The 18,699-nt window shown below is 38.2% G+C and overlaps 1 protein-coding gene across 1 annotated transcript in view; it reads right to left on the bottom strand.

The window, feature by feature from the left end:
- Nucleotides 1-18,699, bottom strand: part of MGAT4A (alpha-1,3-mannosyl-glycoprotein 4-beta-N-acetylglucosaminyltransferase A) — a 91,280-nt gene that overhangs the window by 46,305 nt on the left and 26,276 nt on the right. Inside the window, exon 7 of the mRNA XM_081832303.1 lies at nucleotides 1,297-1,359. Within this exon, the coding sequence (XP_081688429.1) occupies nucleotides 1,297-1,359 (63 nt within the window). The remainder of the gene's footprint in view (nucleotides 1-1,296; nucleotides 1,360-18,699) is intronic.

Genomic DNA, 18,699 nt, shown 5'->3' with positions numbered 1-18,699 from the left:
CGCCTGGGTGGCTCAGTTGGTTAAGCGACTGCCTTCGGCTCAGGTCATGATCCTGGAGTCCCGGGATCGAGTCCCGCATCGGGCTCCCTGCTCGGCGGGGAGTCTGCTTCTCCCTCTGACCCTCCCCCCTCTCATGTACTCACTCTCTCTCATTCTCTCTCTCTCAAATAAATAAATAAAATCTTAAAAAAAAAAAAAATAAAGAGGAAAAAAAAAAACCAAATAATAAAGGGGAACTTGCTCTGAGATCAGAACACACTAGAAGGCTACAGAAATTAAAACAGTGTGGACAGGAGCCAATTACACCAAGCAGGCTGCGTCCACAATCAGCTTGAGTGAGCGGTCCCTTCAGTTCTTCTCTCTTTACGTGAGCAAGTTAAAATCCTCTCCTGAATACTCATGCAGTGCTGAGACTGTGCTTTCTTGATACCATCCACCCAAAAGAGATTTAGAACTCTCTGGAGAATAAGTTTAAGACGAACCTCAAACAATCTGGTGTAAAGTAAGAAAACACTATTAAAACAAACAAACAAACAAAAACAAAAACAAATACCACAGGACTTGTCGAAAGGGCACAACAAGGTACCTAAGGGGCTCCCGATCAAATTAGCGACACATTTAAGTACAAAACAAATATTGATAGTAACAGATGAGGGTGATGGGTTTCTTATAGCAGAGTGCCAAATAATAAATGTAGAAGGAATGATGAATGTTGGGGAAAAATCACCATTTTGCAGCTATCACAGCAATAACTGATTCAGGCAAGAATCAAAAATAGATGCTAAGACTAGCAGGTCAAAGTGTGCTGAGGAACGGGGTATGTATGTCACTTCAGAGTATCTCCCTACAAAGTACTCATTAACTTACAAAGGAAAAAATATGCTAATTTTACCATGGAGAAACCTGGCAGATATCTTCCGTTAGTGATCAGAGTTCACATCAGCAACCAGAAAACAGACATGACATGCCTCCTGATGTGAGGCACAGAGGACACGTCTCATTTGTGTGGCATTCCTGCCAAAAATGCCTAATCTAAATCTAATCTCAAGGAAACATCAGACGCATCCAAACTGAGAGACAAGGTACAAAACAAAAAGCTTGTACTATAAAAAAAAGTCATGGTCATTGAAGACAAAGGCTTGTGAGGAACTGCCACAGACGAAGAGACTGAAGGAGCCATGACAACTCAGTGCAAACCATAGTCCTGGGCTGAAACCTGGACCAGAAAAACTCAACGCTACAAGGAACATTACTGGGAAAAAAATAACAGAATATGGGCTACAGACTAGATATTACGCCAATGTTAAATTTCCTAAATTTGATACTCATACTGAAGTACTTTAGCAGAATTTCTTGTTCCTAGAAAATAAACATTAAATTAGTTAGGGGTAAAAAGGCATGATTTCTGTAATTTATACCCAAAAAGTTTGAAAAGAAACAAAATATCTACAAATAGAAAAATTATAGAGGCAAAACAGTCACAACAGGTGAAATGTATCGAAAAGTCATTTTGTACTGCCCTTATGACTCTTCTTCCTTTGAAACTTTTTAAAAAAGTAAGCTGAAGGACTGAATGGCATACAGGTTAGGTCTTTTAGCAGCTCTTGATTGGGAAGGCGGGAATGGACATGAGGGCAGTCTCCGTCCTTCTGTGCATTTTCTTGGTACTCTTTGAAACCACTTCCCAGAGTCCAGTTTCACCAATTAGGGAGAGTAACCAGTACCAGCAGAGAAATGTCCCCACCCCTAATCCCAAAACACTGCTCTGCTTTGAGGTGACCTGGCCAGGCTTCTGAAAAGATCCCTTGGGCCCACAGAGTGCTGGATAAAGTCCTAAGTATTTTCTTTCAGCCCAGATGCTAGTGTTGCTGTTAGCCCAAAGCCCACAGCTATGAAAGGGCCCCAAATGGGTCATTTCCCATCTCTCACAGCCATCCTTGGTTTCTAACTCCATCTTTCCATATTAAAAGGGTTCTCTCCATGACATCAGAGCAAGTCCATACTCCATCTAGAAAGCCACGTCAATGAAAAAGAGTATGTGTGGTAAAGCCCTCAGCTAGACCTGCTAGGAATACCACAGAACGCTGTTGGCTCCGCTAACAGAAAAGAGTTACATATAATCTCCCCACAGCCCTCCTAAGAGTGCAGTCCATCCTCTGTCATCTACCCAAACACAGGCTCACTAGTGACTTCTAGAATTTTCTCTACCTATATTTCCCATAGTATTACACTGCTCCCTTGAGGAGAGTGATATGTCATCCCAGAAGTTCAAACTTTAGCATAATAGACAAAAAAATTCCTTCAAATTAGTGATCACATGTTTGACAATTCTGTTCTCAACATTAGTAACACAATTCTTATTTTTGCTTTTCTTTAATCATTTCAATCAGTTTCTGTTGGGGGATTGGCAGGAAACTGTGTGGGAACTCTTATACTATCATCTTACTGGGAAATGCCTAGTTTTTTTTTTCATTGTAGACCGAATCTAACTTTTTTTAATTGCAGAAAATTATATATCCAGATGAGACAATGAAAGTACAAATCATGTTGCATGAACCTAAGACTCTAAAACATACAAAATTTCCAAAGAAACCACTTTATTTCCCTCAAAGCAAATAATCAAGCCAGTTTTCCACGGAAAAGTGTACCAATAGGTCCTCAAAGACTTATTAGGTTGAACCAGATGAAATTGCTGATATTTGATCATTTTTGACAAAAAATGTCAATTTCATGTGCTTCAACAATTTAAAAATAACAGCTTTGGACTCAACAATTTAAAAATGTGTGAACGGGCGCCTGGGTGGCTCAGTTGGTTAAGCGACTGCCTTCGGCTCAGGTCATGATCCTGGAGTCCCGGATCGAGTCCCGCATCGGGCTCCCTGCTCAGCAGGGAGTCTGTTTCGCCCTCTGACCCTCCCCCCTCTCATGTGCTCTCTCTCTCTCTCTCACTCTCTCAAATAAATGAATAAATAAAATCTTTAAAAAGTAAATAAATAAATAAATAAAAATGTGTGAACAATATAGATGAAAAATTAACACAAACAAAAAGGTACTAAAACTAATACCCAATATGTAATATATAAAAACAGAGCAAAAACCTTCACTTTTCAAATAGTACCTCTTTCTTAGCAAGATGTGGGGATACTATGGAATCCTATGAGCTAACGTTAAAAACTGGCTTTTTATGTTAAAATTAAAATTACCAAAAATTAAACCCACTTTTAAATTTAATTTTAAAATATATTAAACAATAAAATTCTGGCACCAGGAAGAATGTTGATAATCTGGTTCATCCCTCTGTCCTTTAGTACTACAATGAACTATTTCACACAAATGTTTAAAAAAACATATATATATATATGTGTGTGTATAATATGAGTGAGGAGCTCCCTTAGAAATAGATTCCACAATTTAACAAGCTTTACTTTTCAGGAAATCATTGCATTTGAAAAACATTTCACTCCATATTCATCATTCTTAGACAACCGTTTTTTAAAATAGAAGGCCCAGATGAAATTATGGGCAGGTTCTCATTTAAAAATCTCTTAAAAGGGGCTGCCTGGGTGGCTCAGTCGTTAAGCGTCTGCCTTCGGCTCAGGTCATGATCCCAGGGTTCTGGGATCGAGCCCCGCATCGGGCTCCCTGCTCCGCGGGAAGCCTGCTTCTCCCTCTCCCACTCCCCCTGCTTGTGTTCCCTCTCTCACTGTGTCTCTCTCTGTCAAATAAATAAAAATCTTAAAAAAAAAAAAAAAAAAAAAAACTCTTAAAAAACAGGGGTGCCTAGGTGGCTCAGTTGTTAAGCGTCTGCCTTCGGCTCAGGTCATGATCCCAGGGTCCTGGGATCGAGCCCCGCATCAGGCGCCCTGCTCAGCGGGAAGCCTGCTTCTCCCTCTCCCACTCCCCCTGCTTGTGTTCCCTCTCTCGCTGTCTCTCTCTGTCAAATAAATAAAATCTTTAAAAAAATAAATAAATCAAATGAGTAATTTTGTTGGGGGTCATTGAAAATTGGGTTTTTAAGTATGGGAGAAACAAATACAGCTGTAAGATTAATGATGCTAAGCAAAAACTCTAGAGCTCTGAATCTGAATAAAGTATAATAGAAACTAATGGTTATTCTATTTATTAAAACATTTTAAAATATAGGGGCACCTGGGTGGCTCAGTCGTTAAGCGTCTGCCTTAGGCTCAGGTCATGATCGCAGGATCCTGGGATCGAGCCCTGCATTGGGCTCCCTGCTCTGCGGGAAGCCTGCTTCTCCCTCCCCCACTCCCCTTGCTGTGTTCCCCTCTCTTGCTGTGTCTCTCTCTGTCAAATAAATAAAATCTTTAAAAAATAAAAAAATAAAAAATAAAAATCTCTTAAAAAACAAAAGAACTGGATTCAGAAAGGATTTAGAAGAACTAGTCTAGAAAAGCCAAAAGGCAAGTGAGCAGGACTCCAAATAACTTAGGTTGAATGGAATTTGAACAGACAATTCTAATTAGAATGGATATAGCTAAAAGTTACAAACAAGATGAGGTATCTCATTCTCTAACATTCCCGTGCATAAGAACCACCTAGAAGAGATTGTTAAAACAAAATTCTGGACCCCACCTCCAGAGATTTTGATTCAGTGGGTATGACGTGGTACTTAAGAATTTTAAACAAGCGGGCCACCTGGGTGGCTTGGTTGGTTAAGTGTCTGACTCTTAATTTTGGCTCAGGTCATGATCTCAGGATTGTGATATCGAGCCCCACGCCAGGCTCCATGCTGGGTGTGGAGCCTGCATAAGATTCTCTTTCTCCCTCTGCCCCGCCCCACCCCTCTTAAAAAAAATTTCAAACAAGCACCAAGGTGATGCTAAGACATCTGCTTAGCAGCAACTGAGGTAACTAATACTGTCCTCAAAGTAGGTCTAGACTCAAGCAGCCTAGAAATTTATGTAGTTCTGCTCTGCTAACTACTAGCTGCTTCTCCTCTCTCTGGCTTACATGTTAAGGGATCCAGGGACAGAATGTTCAGGACATAATCCTCAAGATTACACCTGGGGCACAGAGGGTTTTCAAAATATCCAGTGGACACCTATTTCCAAGGTCCTCTTAAAAATTATGTAGAATTACCAAAATCATTCCCTGTTTCTGGAGTATTCCACTCAGGATCCACCATACAAGCATGGATTAGAAAAAGACCTGCACCCTTTTAAACTCAAAAGGGAAAATGGGGCTCATAGATACACAGAATCATATACTTTATTTAAATTAAAACAATGAGTAAAATTTCTTTGTTCCCTCACAGAATGTTTTCACTATGCTTACAAAACAGAATCCTAACTAGTGAATGAATACCAGACAAGTTATGGTTGAGAAGTTTTCTGGAATAAAATCACTATTTTCAAGTTGTCCCCTAAGTAATATAATCATTAACAATGTCATTCAAAACAGACTTTCATGTAGAGGTTTAATAAGTTAAAATCTATCCACTGACCTTTATTTATAAAGCACAATCCCTTAAGATAATCAAATGATGCTGCGTATACCTGTTACAACAGACTCTAGAAATATTTTCTTAATCTAAATAGCTGCAAATAATTTTCCTTGATTTCTCTGAGGACAGGGAAATCTTTTTAGCAGTTATCCTAAAGTCCCAAATTCCATTATCAATAGTGAAATGAGATGAAAAAAACAGTAAGTTGCATAACTTAGGATAATGCTTACTAGACTATACTTAGCCATATGTTTACAACCATTCTTTACTTTCAAAATATATCAACAATGATTTTATTAAACCTGACTTTTAAAAATTCATCAAGCTATAAGGAGCTCGGAGTAAAAATTATCAGTTATGAACTCTTTTCCTTGAGTATTTAAAATTATTAGCAGACGTTTTCCAAAGAAGTGCTTTGTCCCCAAAGGAAAAATTGTATCCTAAAAGATATAATGGTATGTATTTTCCTCATGAAGAATCTCTCAAGACAGAGCATTACATTCTACATTAGAATCATCTTTATTTAAAAAGCAGAATACTGACCATTAGCCAGTCCTACACTACGGACAGCCCTACCAACAAACATCATGTCCTCTTTCTGTATCTCCCTCGCTAGATCTGGTTATTCCTTTTATGATCTGTTTCATGCTTTCTTCTTCCCTCTCTCTTTACTTTCCTCCTGTTTCTTATTTGCCACCTTTCTCTCCTAATACTCTTCTGCAAAACCCTTTTCAAATTCTTCTGTGTTTCTTTCTGGACTTCTCATTTTCATCCACAAACTTCCCATCTCTCACCTCTTTCTTCTTTCATATTATTCACACCCCCCCCCATCCACCCTGCAATATCCCCACCTTCTCTGCTGTGTTTGTTTTATATTACTGAGGACTTTTTTTCTCCAATTGGCATAAGCAGTCCACTTGCCTGGAGACACTAATTTTATTGTCTTTTGTCTCACTGAAAACAATTGAGAATTTAGGATTTTTCCTTCTTGGAACCACAATGGCCAAAAAAAAAAAAAAGGAAATTGACAAGAAAACATTTCACAATTACTCAATAAATCAGAAAATGAATGTGGAGAGACAGGTAATACCACTCTAAACTCCAATTACAGATCAAAATAGAGATCCCCCTAGCCTTCCCACTAACTATAATAAAAACCCTAGACATTACATATTACAAATACAAAGAAGACTCAAAGGTAGAGAGAAGAAGGCAGATAGAAGGGACAGTGGAACCCAAGGAACAACACAACAGTGAGTTCTCCGAGTCTCTTCTTTTTGCTTCATATATTCCAGATTGAGTACTGGAGAAGCCAGTGTCTTGGAAACACCCAAGCACCCCAGGAGCATATAAAAACACCCCAAGAAAAACTTGCTCTCTCCAGACAAAGGACTAAGGATGGAGCAACCTAGCAAGAGGGAAAACTTTTAAACAATATACACTATATTTCTGACCAAACACCATGAAAACAACCATAATCCATCTCCACCCCACTGGTGAAAGCCAACCACAGAGTCTAGACCTCCACCCCTGTCCAACTGTAACAAGGACACACACACACGGGTGATATCAGAAAAGACTGTGTGGGGTGTCTGGGTCATGCAGTCGGTTGAGCATCCAACTCTTGGTTTCAGCTCAGGTCATGATCTCGGGCTCATGACCTCCACACTCAGCACGGAGTCTGCTTCAGATTCTCTCGCCCTCTGCCCCTCATGATCTCTTTCTCTCTAGAATAAATAAGTAAGTTTAAAAAAAAAAAAGGAAGACTGTGTGAAGAGTGAGGATTACTTACATTATCCTTCAGCAGTAATGTGCTCCCCAAATGCATTATCAGTAGAGGCCACACAGAAAACAGTAACAGGGTACTTCCCCTCTGCCAGCCAAAGTTAGTGTCATCAGAGGCCTAACAGGGAACCAATCTCCCACCTCTGCACAACAGGAAGGAGGAGCCCCTTCCCAATGGGTAACAACAGAGGCCAAATAAGGAGGATGGACTTCTACCTCACCAGGCAGTAATAAGGTGGCACTCCACCTTCCCCTCCAAATCCAAAAATGGTGTCAGAAAAGATCAGCTAAGGGGTGCCCGGGTGGCTCAGTCAGTTAAGCATCTGACTTCGGCTCAGGTCATGATCTCGGGGTCTTGGGATCGAGCCCCACATGAGGCTCCCTGCTCAGTGGGGAGTCTGCTTGTGTATCTCCCTCTGCCCCTCTCCCATGTTCTCTCTCAAATGAATAAAATCTTTGGAAGGGAGGGAGGGAGGGAGGGAAAAGGCCAGCTAAGACAGACAACTTAAACAAGACCCAGAGTCTCATAACATAATACCCAAAATGCCCTAGATAGCTAAAAATCACCCATCATACTAAGAATCAGGAAAATCTCAACCTGAAAGAGAAAAGACAATCAGTAAGTGCCAACACCAAGATGATACAGATGTTGGAATTATCTGATAAAGTTTTTAAAGCAGCCATCATAAAAATGTTTCAACAGGCAAATTAAAAAACTGGAAAAAAAAAAAGAAACCCTATGCAAAGAGAGGACAGAAGTTATAGAAACAAATGAAAATTTTACAACAGAAAATACCATAACTGAAACTTAAAAAAATTAATGTATGGACTGAATAGCAGAATGAAGAAGAAAGAAGAAGGTGTCAGTCAATCTTGAGAAAGACAACCAAAATTGCCCAATCTGAACAACAAAGAGAAAACAGACCAGAAAAAAATTTTTTAACAGTCTCAGGACCCTTGAAACTATAACAAAAGATCTAAGATCTAACATTCCTGTCAACAGGATCCCAGAAAGAAAAAACAAAGAGAGTGGGCTGGGAAAAGTATTAGAAAAATAATGGCCATAATTTCCCAAATTTGGCAGAAGATGTAAACACACATAAGGATGTAAGAAGCTGAGAAAATAACAAAAAAGATAAACCCAAAGAAACCTATGCCAAGAACAACATAAATGAACTTCAGAAAACTAGAGACAAAGAAAAAATTCTGACAGCAGCCAGAGAGAAATGACACATTATCTACTGGAAAAAAATAATAACAACTTGAATAACTGCAGATTTCTCCTCAGAAATCATGGCAGCCAGAAAGAAATGGCATGACATTTTTCAAGTACTGAAAAAAAAAAAAAAGAAAAGAATTATCAACCACAAGTTCCGCATCTGGCAAAACTATCAAATCAAGACATTCTCAAAGGAAAACCAATGGAAATTTTCATCAGCAAACCTACCCTAAAAAAAAAATGGCTAAAAGGAAGTTCTTGAAATGGAAAGGATAAAACAAGGAATTCTGGAACATCAGGAAGGAAGAAAGAACTGAAAGAACAAAAATAGGGTAAACACAAGATTGCCAAATTATGCTTGGTGGCTAAAGCAAAAAGTATAACATTGTCTATGTACATTCTCAATGTAGAGAAAATATTTTAAAACAATTATATACTGTGGAGGGTAAAGGGGCTTTCACTCAAACTGATAAAATGCCAATAGCAGTAAACTGCAATAAGACTTATATATATACATAGATACATAGGTATTTTATAGATTTTATAGATTTATAGATATATAGATATTTTACTGGTTGCTCTAGGTGTCATATATATATGACAGAGCAACCAGTAAAATATCTATACCAAGGGATACACTCAAAATACTACAGTTAATAATAATGCAATTTTTTAAACATTCAAGCAATCCTTAAGCAGTTAGGAAAATGAACAGAGAAATAACAAAAAAAAAGAGGGAATAGTGAATAAAAATAAAATGACAAGACTTTATAAAGCCTAACATCACGAATCACATTAAATGTTAGTAGTCTAAAAATACCAGTTAAAAGTGAGATTGGTAGAGTGGACTAAAAATACATAATCCACAGGTGCCTGGGTGGTGCAGTCGGCTGAGCCCGACTCTTGGTTTCAGCTCAGAGTCTGATCTCAGGTTTGTGGGATTGAGCCCCACATAGGGCTCCATGCTCAGCGGGGAGTCTGCTGTGACTCTCTCTCCTTCTGCCTCTGCCCCTCCATTCCCACACTCTCCCTCTCAAAAATTAAAATAAAATCTTAAAAAAAAAAAAAATACATAATCCAATTATATGATCTCTATTCCAGGCCATGGAATCTCACTCAGAAATTAAAAGGAACACAGGGTGCCTGAGTGGCTCAGTCAGTTAAGCATCTGCCTTCAGCTCAGGTTGTGATCCCAGGGACCGGGGATCGAGCCCTGCATCGGGCTCCCTACTGATCAAGAAGTCTGCTTCTCCTTCTACCCCTCTCCCTCATCGTGTGTGCTCGCTTCCCCCCCCCAAATATATAAATAAATAAAATCTTAAAAAAAAAAATAAATAAATAAAAAAGAACAAACTACTGAAACACCCAACAACCTGGATGGATTTCAATTATGCTGAGTGAAAAACATCAACTGTAGTAGGTCACATACAGTATGATTCCATTTGTATAACATTTTCAACATGACAAAGTTATAGTAAGGAATAACAGATTAGTGGTTGCCAGGAGTCAGGGAGGTGGGGAGGAGCGGGAGTGACTATAAAGGGGTAGCACAAAGGAGATCTTTATGGTGATAAAATTGTTCTTTACCTTGGTGGTGCTGGTGGTTACAAGAATCTGTACAAGTGATAATATGGCAGAGAACTATACACACCCATGGTACCAATGTCAATTTCCTGATTTTGGCATTGTACATTACACATATATAACTTATAACAAGTAACCATTAGAGAGGAATGGGTAAGGTTACACTGTATCCCTCTGTACCATCTGCAACTTCCTGTAACTCTCTAATTATTTTAAATAGTTTTTTAAAAAGCAAAACAAAAAAGAACCAAATGATGAACAATAATTTCTAAGGACAAAAAGGAAACAGCATTTTCATCCAGTTGGTCATATAACTGGACGGACATCCTCACAATATCTGCCATAAAAAGCGAGAACATCCTGTTTTGCTAAAAGGATGGATAATGGTATTCTCTTGTCTAGCATGTATGTGTGCAACAATATTTACTGGATTAGTTCATAAGTAGACAAATGGTCAAGGCTAATTCACATACAAAAGTGATTAAAAAGAGATGATGCAGAAATGAAAAGACTTCACTGGCTTCATCATTCTGTTGTTTATCAATTTAATAATGAAAATGTTTTACAATTAAGAAGCAAATAAGACAGCCATCTTCTTCTTCAACAAAATTATCAGCTGCAAAATTTCCAGAAGTTTTGTGTTTTGATGATTCAAGTGCAAAAGAACTAGAAGTAATGATGAGTTAGAACCTATTAAAGATGTATTTAAAATCAAGAATTAGAATTTACAAGCAGGGTGTGTTCCAGGTTCAAGCATGATAGCTGATGAGCAGTTAGTTGTGTTCAAAGGACATTGCCCATCTCAATTTGTATACCTACCAAACCAGAAAAATGTGCAATAAAAATCTGGCTTTGCTAAATTTAAATTATTAAAATTTACAATAAAGTTTTTTTTCACTACCCCTTTATTCTTATTTCTGTATTATTTGTAAAATTACTTACAATAAAAATAGATGAAGGTTGTCCACTGGACCCAGATGATAAACAATGATAAAATAATGATAAAAATCATAATATATCACATGATAATCATATCATAATAAAATGATAAAACATTATTTTGCCTGGTAAAATGAGGACTTTTAGACTGTGCTTAGGGAAACTGCCACTTCCATCCACAGTTCATCCCTTTCCACACTACTTAAGGCAAATCTCAGTGTTTGGGGTTTCTGCTCTAGAACCATGCTGCAGAAGGGTAGAAAGGATTAAAGAGGTCAACAAGCATCTCATGATTTAATCCACTCTAACAAAGTGACCTATTAGAGTAATAGCTCATCTACACTGTTAATCCAACTCTACATCTCTTTCATCTAAGGACCTACGGGCATACAGAGAGGATGGCCCTACTCATACAGACTCCAACCTCTGCTGTCTGTTGCTACAAAAAATACACACCCTCAAGTTCTCATTTATAGGCTGAGCATACTTCTCAAAAATTCCGTAGGCCCTTTCTGAAGTTTTTCATACACTCTGCAATTTCGCCACATTTGCCTACCTTGGTGCTCATCTATCCTCACTGCTTCACACAGATACCATTGTAAGCCCTCATTTTATCCTTCACCTGGATTAGAATATAACTGTTTTCCATGCCTTCTGGTATTCATCTCCAGCTATTCTCTGGATGATCACATAGCTTACCTTCCAAACTGGAAACCCTTAAGTGACTCCCTACTTAACTCTCCAACATTATCTGTAATGTCACTTAGGATTATTTCTTGCTTCAATATTATCAAACTGCTTGCGTCTCTCCAAACCCAGTATAAGTTTTACGCCCTCAGTGCATGCTGTCTGCTTATCACACCTACCCTTCTCCTTCTTCATTTGATGAAATTCCATTCATCCTTCAAAAATTCCTTGGTCGTCTTCCCTATGAAGCTGACCTCTGTCCTCTGTTTAGCTCCTCTTTATCTTTTTTTTTTTAATGATTTGGGGGGGAGGGGCAGAGGGAGAGAAGCAGACTCCCCACTGAGCGTGGAATCTGATGCGGCGCTCGATCTCACAACCCTGAGATCATGACCTGAGCTGAAATCAAGAGTCGGATGCTTAACCGCTCTAGCTCCTCTTTATCTTAATTACACTTCTGTTTTACATCTACTACACTGTACTATAATTACATATATATCTCCGTTCCCCTACTAAACTATGAGTTCCATGATGGCAAATGTCAGGAATTCCCAGGTTCACTGATTCAATAGAAGGACTCACAGTACTCAGCATACACTCATATAAGCACAGGGAAAAGGCACATGTGTAGGAGTCTGGAGGAAACCAGGTACAAGCATCCAGGTCTTCTCCCCGTGGAGTAATACAGGACACACTTAATTCCTCCAGCAATGAATTCTGACAACACATGCAAAGTGTTATCTACCAGTAAAGCTCGCTAGAGACTCAGTGCCCAAGGTTGTTATTGGAGGCTAACCATGTAGGCAACCTCTGCCTACCACATACCAAAATTCCAGACTCTAAGAAGGAAAGCAGATGTTCAGCATAAACCAAATTGCTTATACAAATAATTGAGGCACAATAAGCCACTCTTACCATGTAGGGTAAGTTTTATATCAGTGTTTACCGGCCAAGTTCCCAGATGTGAGCCAAGAGGTCCAGCCTTGCAAGCAGGCCTTTCTAATGATAAGCAGTCTCAGATCTGTTAACTCTCTTCACAGAAGGGATCACATTTTAGAATTTTTTCCCCTAAATGTCAATGCCTTGTAGAATGCTAGGTAATTAGTAGCTATGCCAGTGAACTGCAAATCCTCTTAAATTAAAAAAAAAAAAAAAAATTATCAGAAACTGATATGTATAAAACTTGTCATAGCATTATTTATACGGTTAAGCTAATGATGGTAATTATATAATAGAATGTTTTGGACCCACTAAAAACCATGACATGGGAAACATCTGTGATATATTAAGCAAAAAGATAGGTTATGCAACGTGCCCAATATGATACCAATTACATTTATGTTTAGTATAGTAGCTCTCAAGCTTTTTGGTCTCAGAACTCCTTTACAGTCTTCAAAATTAGAGGACCCCAAAGACCTTTTGTTTATGTGAATTATATCCATCAATATTTACCATATTTGAAATTAAAACCAATTAACATATAAAATATTTAAAATTTTAAAAACAATAAACCCTTTACATGTTAACATAATATATTTTACAAAAAAATATTTTCTAAAAAAATTTAGTAGAGTGGCATTTGCTCAAATCTAATGTCTGGCTTAACAAAATACAGCTGAATTCTCATAGCTGCTTCTGCTATCTCTTTTGAGAATGAAAAAGGCAGGGCACCTGGGTGGCTCAGTTGGTTAAGCGACTGCCTTCGGCTCAGGTCATGATCCTGGAGTCCCGGGATCGAGTCCCGCATCGGGCTCCCTGCTCGGCAGGGAGTCTGCTTCTCCCTCTGACCCTCCTCTCTCTCATGCTCTCTGTCTCTCATTCTCTCTGTCTCAAATAAATAAATAAAATCTTTAAAAAAAAAAAATTTTTCAAAAAAAAAAAAAAAGAGAATGAAAAAGGCAATAACCAAATAATTTATCAGTATTTCTATAAAAATAGTCTTGACTTCATGAACCTCCTGAAGAGGTCCCAGGAATCCTCATGTCCTTGAACCACACTATGAGAACCACCAGTCCAGGAAAATGAAAGAAAATATACCAAAAAGTTAACATAGTTCTACCTGCTACATTCCACTAACATTCTATTTCCAATTTCTGTGCATTTATATCCTATTAAATAAGACTTATCTGATAGCTTTTTTTTCAATGCTATTCTTGTCTACTACCGGTCTAAGTGTGCAACATACTTTATCCATGTACCTCATTAAACAATGGAGCCTAGAACTGGACAATTACTCATATCCCCAAAGCCTGGCTGGCAGTCTTTCGAAAGCATCACAAAAAATTCAGTTAGCTAATGTTCTGTAATAATCCAGTGTTCTCAATTTAGTCCTCTAATATGTCAACCATGAATAATATCCTTTCAGAGTTAAGAATACGTCAAGCATAGATTTCCACACAACCTCTGAGCACAGCACATGCTTAAGCAGCTTCCCAACCTGGAAAAATTAGATTAGGAAAATGTTTTAGGAAATGGATGGTAGCCAGTGAAGCTGAACATAAAATAATACCATACCAAGCCCAAGGGCTAAATCTGCCAACTTTAATATATAAATAAGAAAGGCGACTGGCCTACCTGGCAGAATTTAGGTCTATATTCTAGCCCCTCTTCAGGTTCAGTTTTAAAATTAGCTCCTTATTTATAATACCTCAGATATTAAAGAGTTTTCTTTCTTTTTTTTTTTTTTAGAAATTTAATATGGCAAAAACTTTACGCCATGATTTTATGTGTATATATTTAGAGCTTGAAGAATCTCAGGTGTAATGGGTCTTAAGCCTGCCTTAAGACTCACCTGACAGAACATTTAAAAAGTGCCCAGGGGACTTCTAACTTCTAAAATAACAGATTGAGGAGGCCCGCAGATCCTCTTCCTAATAGCAACTGTAAAGCTTGCCAAACGAGTCAAAAAACCAACCAGAGGCATACAACAAATTGTTTATTCATGAAAACACTGCACTTTGAGTAAGAACAGAATAAGTTCTTCTTTGCCAGGTGTTGCCCTCATCCCTCCTCAGCTGTATCACTTCAGAAGTTCAACAAGGCAGGGGGAGGCCTTGAAACCAGCAGATTCACTGTCACTGCCAGAGGGGACTCACTTGATTTGGAGTGTGGGTCCAAGTGGCAATCTCTGAGGCAAATGAAAGGGAGGGTCAGCATCTCCGACAGCCTGAGGCTACGGTACTATATGGAGCAAGCAATGGACTGGCAGACGAGCTAGGGGACTTAATGAGAAGTTCCAGAGAGTGAGACAGCTCTAGGGAGCTTAAAAAGCTCTTCACAGTTCAGACTGACTGGAGGCTAGGAGCATGCATGGCAGAGACCAGAGTGTGCCCAAGCCACCCACACATGCCTGGCACACACACAGAGCAACTGACTTAGAGGCAAGAGGAGAGGAAAGTCAAGGCAGACTTGAGAACAGCCTCAAGTGTGACTGCACCACAAAAACATGTTAGCAGAGGGAGGTCTTACCGGCTCAAACTGTTTGACTATAACCCTTGGCCAATCTTTGGCTGAACACTATTCTAAGTGCTTAAAAATAAAAACAAATCAAAACAAAAGTGTAGAAAGATTATCAGTAGCCACATACTGTGGAAAAGACAGACTTTGGAGAGTTAGCCCAGTCAAGTTACTGAACAAATAAGCAAGTAAAACCACCAACAGCTTCAGGGATAAAATTTAAAAAGTAAGAATCCACAGTTGCATCAATATATTATCTAAAATATACAGTAGTCAACAAATCTTTACGAGACATACAAAGTAAAAAGAAGGTGTGACCTGTAGTCAGGGGAAAAAATAAAAAGCAGTCCACAGAAATGGTCTCTGAGTGTTCCCAGATGTTGGATTTCGCAGACAAAGACTTCAAAACAGCTACTATAAAAGAACTAAATAAAACCACATTTACAGAATTAAAGGAAAGTGTGATAAAAACTGATGTAATGAACAGAGAAAACAAAGGGGTAGAAATTATAAAACAAAAATGGAAATTCTGCAGTTGAGGCTCAACCCCACATTTCTGATGACAAAAGAATCCATGACCTTGAAGCTAGATCAATAGAAATTAACCAGTCTGAAGAAGAGAGAAAAAAGACTGAAGAAAACTGAGCTATCATCAAGCGTACTCGGGAAAGGAGAAAAAGTGGTAGAAAAACATATGGAAAAAGTAATGGCTTTCCACAAACTAGGAAGAGAGGGAACTTCCTTAACTTGAGAAAGAATATCAACAAAAAAATCTCCAGCTAATACCACACTTAATGAGAAAACTAGATGCTCTCCTACAAAGATCAGGAGCAAGGTAAGGATGTCTGCTCATACCACTCCTATTCAACATCATACAGGAAGTCCTGAATGATGCAATAAAACAGGGAAAGGAAATAAAAAGTGTATAGATTGGGAAGAAAAACAAAACTCTGTTTGCACATGATGTTATCTACATGGAAGATTCCAAAGGTCAACAAAAAACTCCTGGAACTAATAAGCAATTATAGCAAGGTTTCAAGATACAAGGTTAATACACAAAAATCAAGTGCTTTCTTATATAATGGTAATAAACAACTGGATTTGAAATTAAAAACAATACCATTTACATTAGCATCCCCAAAAATTAAATACTAGGCTATAAATCTAACAAAATATGTACAGGATCTACATGCAGAAAACTATAAAACTCCCCTCAAAGAAATTAAAGAAGATCTAAACAGATATTTCATGATGTCTTTTCTTCCCAATTTAATCTATAGAGAAAAATCAATAAAGCCAAAAGTTAGTTCTCTAAAAATCTTCCCCCAAAAAACAAACAAACAAACAAAAACCCAGGTTCAGATGGTAGTATCCATCTGCTGATTCACATCAGAAATTAATATTATTCCAGGGGCTCCTGGCTGGCTCAATCAGTAAAACATGCAACTCTTGATCTTGGGGTTGTGAGTTTGAGCCCCATCTTGCGCATAGAGATTACTTAAAAAAAAAAATCTTAAAAAAATTAATACACCATGTTAACAGAATAAAACACACAAAAAAACCATGAATTTTAACAGATGCATTAAAAGCATTTGACAAAATCCAACACTCATTTATGATTAGAAAAAAACCTGTAATTCACACCATACTTAATGGGAACAGGGAAAGGATGTCCATTCATGTCACTTTTTTTTTTTTTTTTTTTTAAGTAGGCTCCATGCCCAGTGTGGAGTCCAATGCAGGGCTTGAACTCACAACCTCCATGATCAAGACCTGAGCTGAAATCAAGGGGCGGATGCCTAACCGACTGAGCCACCCAGGCGCCCCCATTAATGTCACTTTTAGTCAATGTTGCACTGGAGTTTCTAGCTGGTACAATAAAGAAAAGGGGAGAGAGTGGAGGAAAGGGGGGAAAGAGGGAGACAGAAAGAGAATATAAATTTTTCAAGTTTCTAAAGGGGAAGGGCAAATAGGTAATATACCAAAAACACAGGACTCATCTCAATAATCACACTGGCTGCTACAAGACAATAAAGGCAGGTCTTAAAAATTCAAAGGAAACATATTTTTCAAATTAAAATCCTTTATCCAGCCATCAGTTTAGTGTGAAACTAGAATTTAAAAATATTCAAGCATGTAACTATTCAGGAAGCTACTAGAGAAGGTGCCCCAGCAAAGCAAAGGAAAAAGTCAAGAAAGAGAAAAACTCAGGATCTGAACATGGAAGCTCAAAAGGGAGGCAAAGGGAACTCCCAGGATAATAAAGGGCAGAGTTTCAGGAAGAAACTAACTGGAAAGAAAATAAAACAGATAGGTTATCTGGCATAGTAAAGCATCTGGAGAGACTACAGTGGACATGTGGCATAGACAATCAACTGGAAAAAACAGACATGCAGAAAATTATACAACAGAAGAATGAGACAACTTTTAACACCAGGAAAAACAGAAAGTTGTACAACGAAGGAAAGGTCCAATACTTGGCTCAAAAGTAAGATATATTTACTCGGTCACAATAATGTAAATATGAAGTAATGATTTAGCTAAAAATTGCAATGTAACCATACTGGAAGAATGAGAACAAAAAAGGGAATAAGAGCTAAATGTTCATCTATAATAGGAAGTTCACAGATGATATCTAAAATTTTAAAAAAAAAATCAGGAAATAGATATATGTAATTTATAAATCTGGAAGTATCAGAAAGAACAGCTTAAGAACTAAAAATAGCTCCTTCTACACTGGGTGTTATATGCAAACAATGAATCATGGAACACTACATCAAAAACTAATGATGTAATGTATGGTGATTAACATAACATAATAATAAAAAAATAAAAATAGCTCCTTCTAGGAACGGAGACTGGAAAAATATAGAGAAATTAAGCTGGACACCATTCTTTAATACAACCTTTCAGTGTTATCTGATTTTTGTTTAACTATGGGCATATTACACTTTCATAAAAATGTTCCTTAATTTAAAAGCACAAAACACACAAACAGATAGTAATAACATGGCTTTAATTGAAGGACCTAGAAAACAGAACCAGAAGATCCGCTCTGTTTAATAAGAATAAGAGGAGAAAGAACCATGGAAAAGTCATGATCATAGAACTCAGGGAACAGAGTTGGAAAGAGAGAGTAAAGAGGCAATACTGGCAGGAGGCTGAGGGTGTTTCTGTCCTGACTTCCAAGACCAGTTCTTGGCCATAATGGAGCACAGGTGAAATGCTGGAAGGGTCAATGGACAGCTAGAGGTCATCGGAGTGCTAAGGCATTTAAGCTAGAATCTATGGGACAGGCAAGGCTGTGGCAAAGAGAGTGAGGGGAGGAACTTTTGCAAAAGTAAAAAAAAAGGCAACACTTTTGGGTTAACATCAGGTGCTCAGGATGGTGATAACGTAGGAGATGAAGACGAGCTAAATCCTGGAGAGCACGGAGATGCCAGGGTGAGCAATGAGAGCTGTACATAAAATTGGTCTGTCCTCACACAACCTCTCAGCAGCATTCCACATGACTGACCACTTTTTTCCTTCTTAAAACACTTCCCTCAATTGATTTCTTTGGTATCAC

Source organism: Leptonychotes weddellii, chromosome 10 (assembly GCF_054177405.1).
Source record: "Leptonychotes weddellii isolate Sample4059 chromosome 10, ASM5417740v2, whole genome shotgun sequence".
NCBI lineage: Eukaryota > Metazoa > Chordata > Mammalia > Carnivora > Phocidae > Leptonychotes > Leptonychotes weddellii.
The sequence above is the reverse complement of the archived record's forward strand: the minus strand, read 5'-3'. Positions and strand labels throughout refer to the sequence as shown.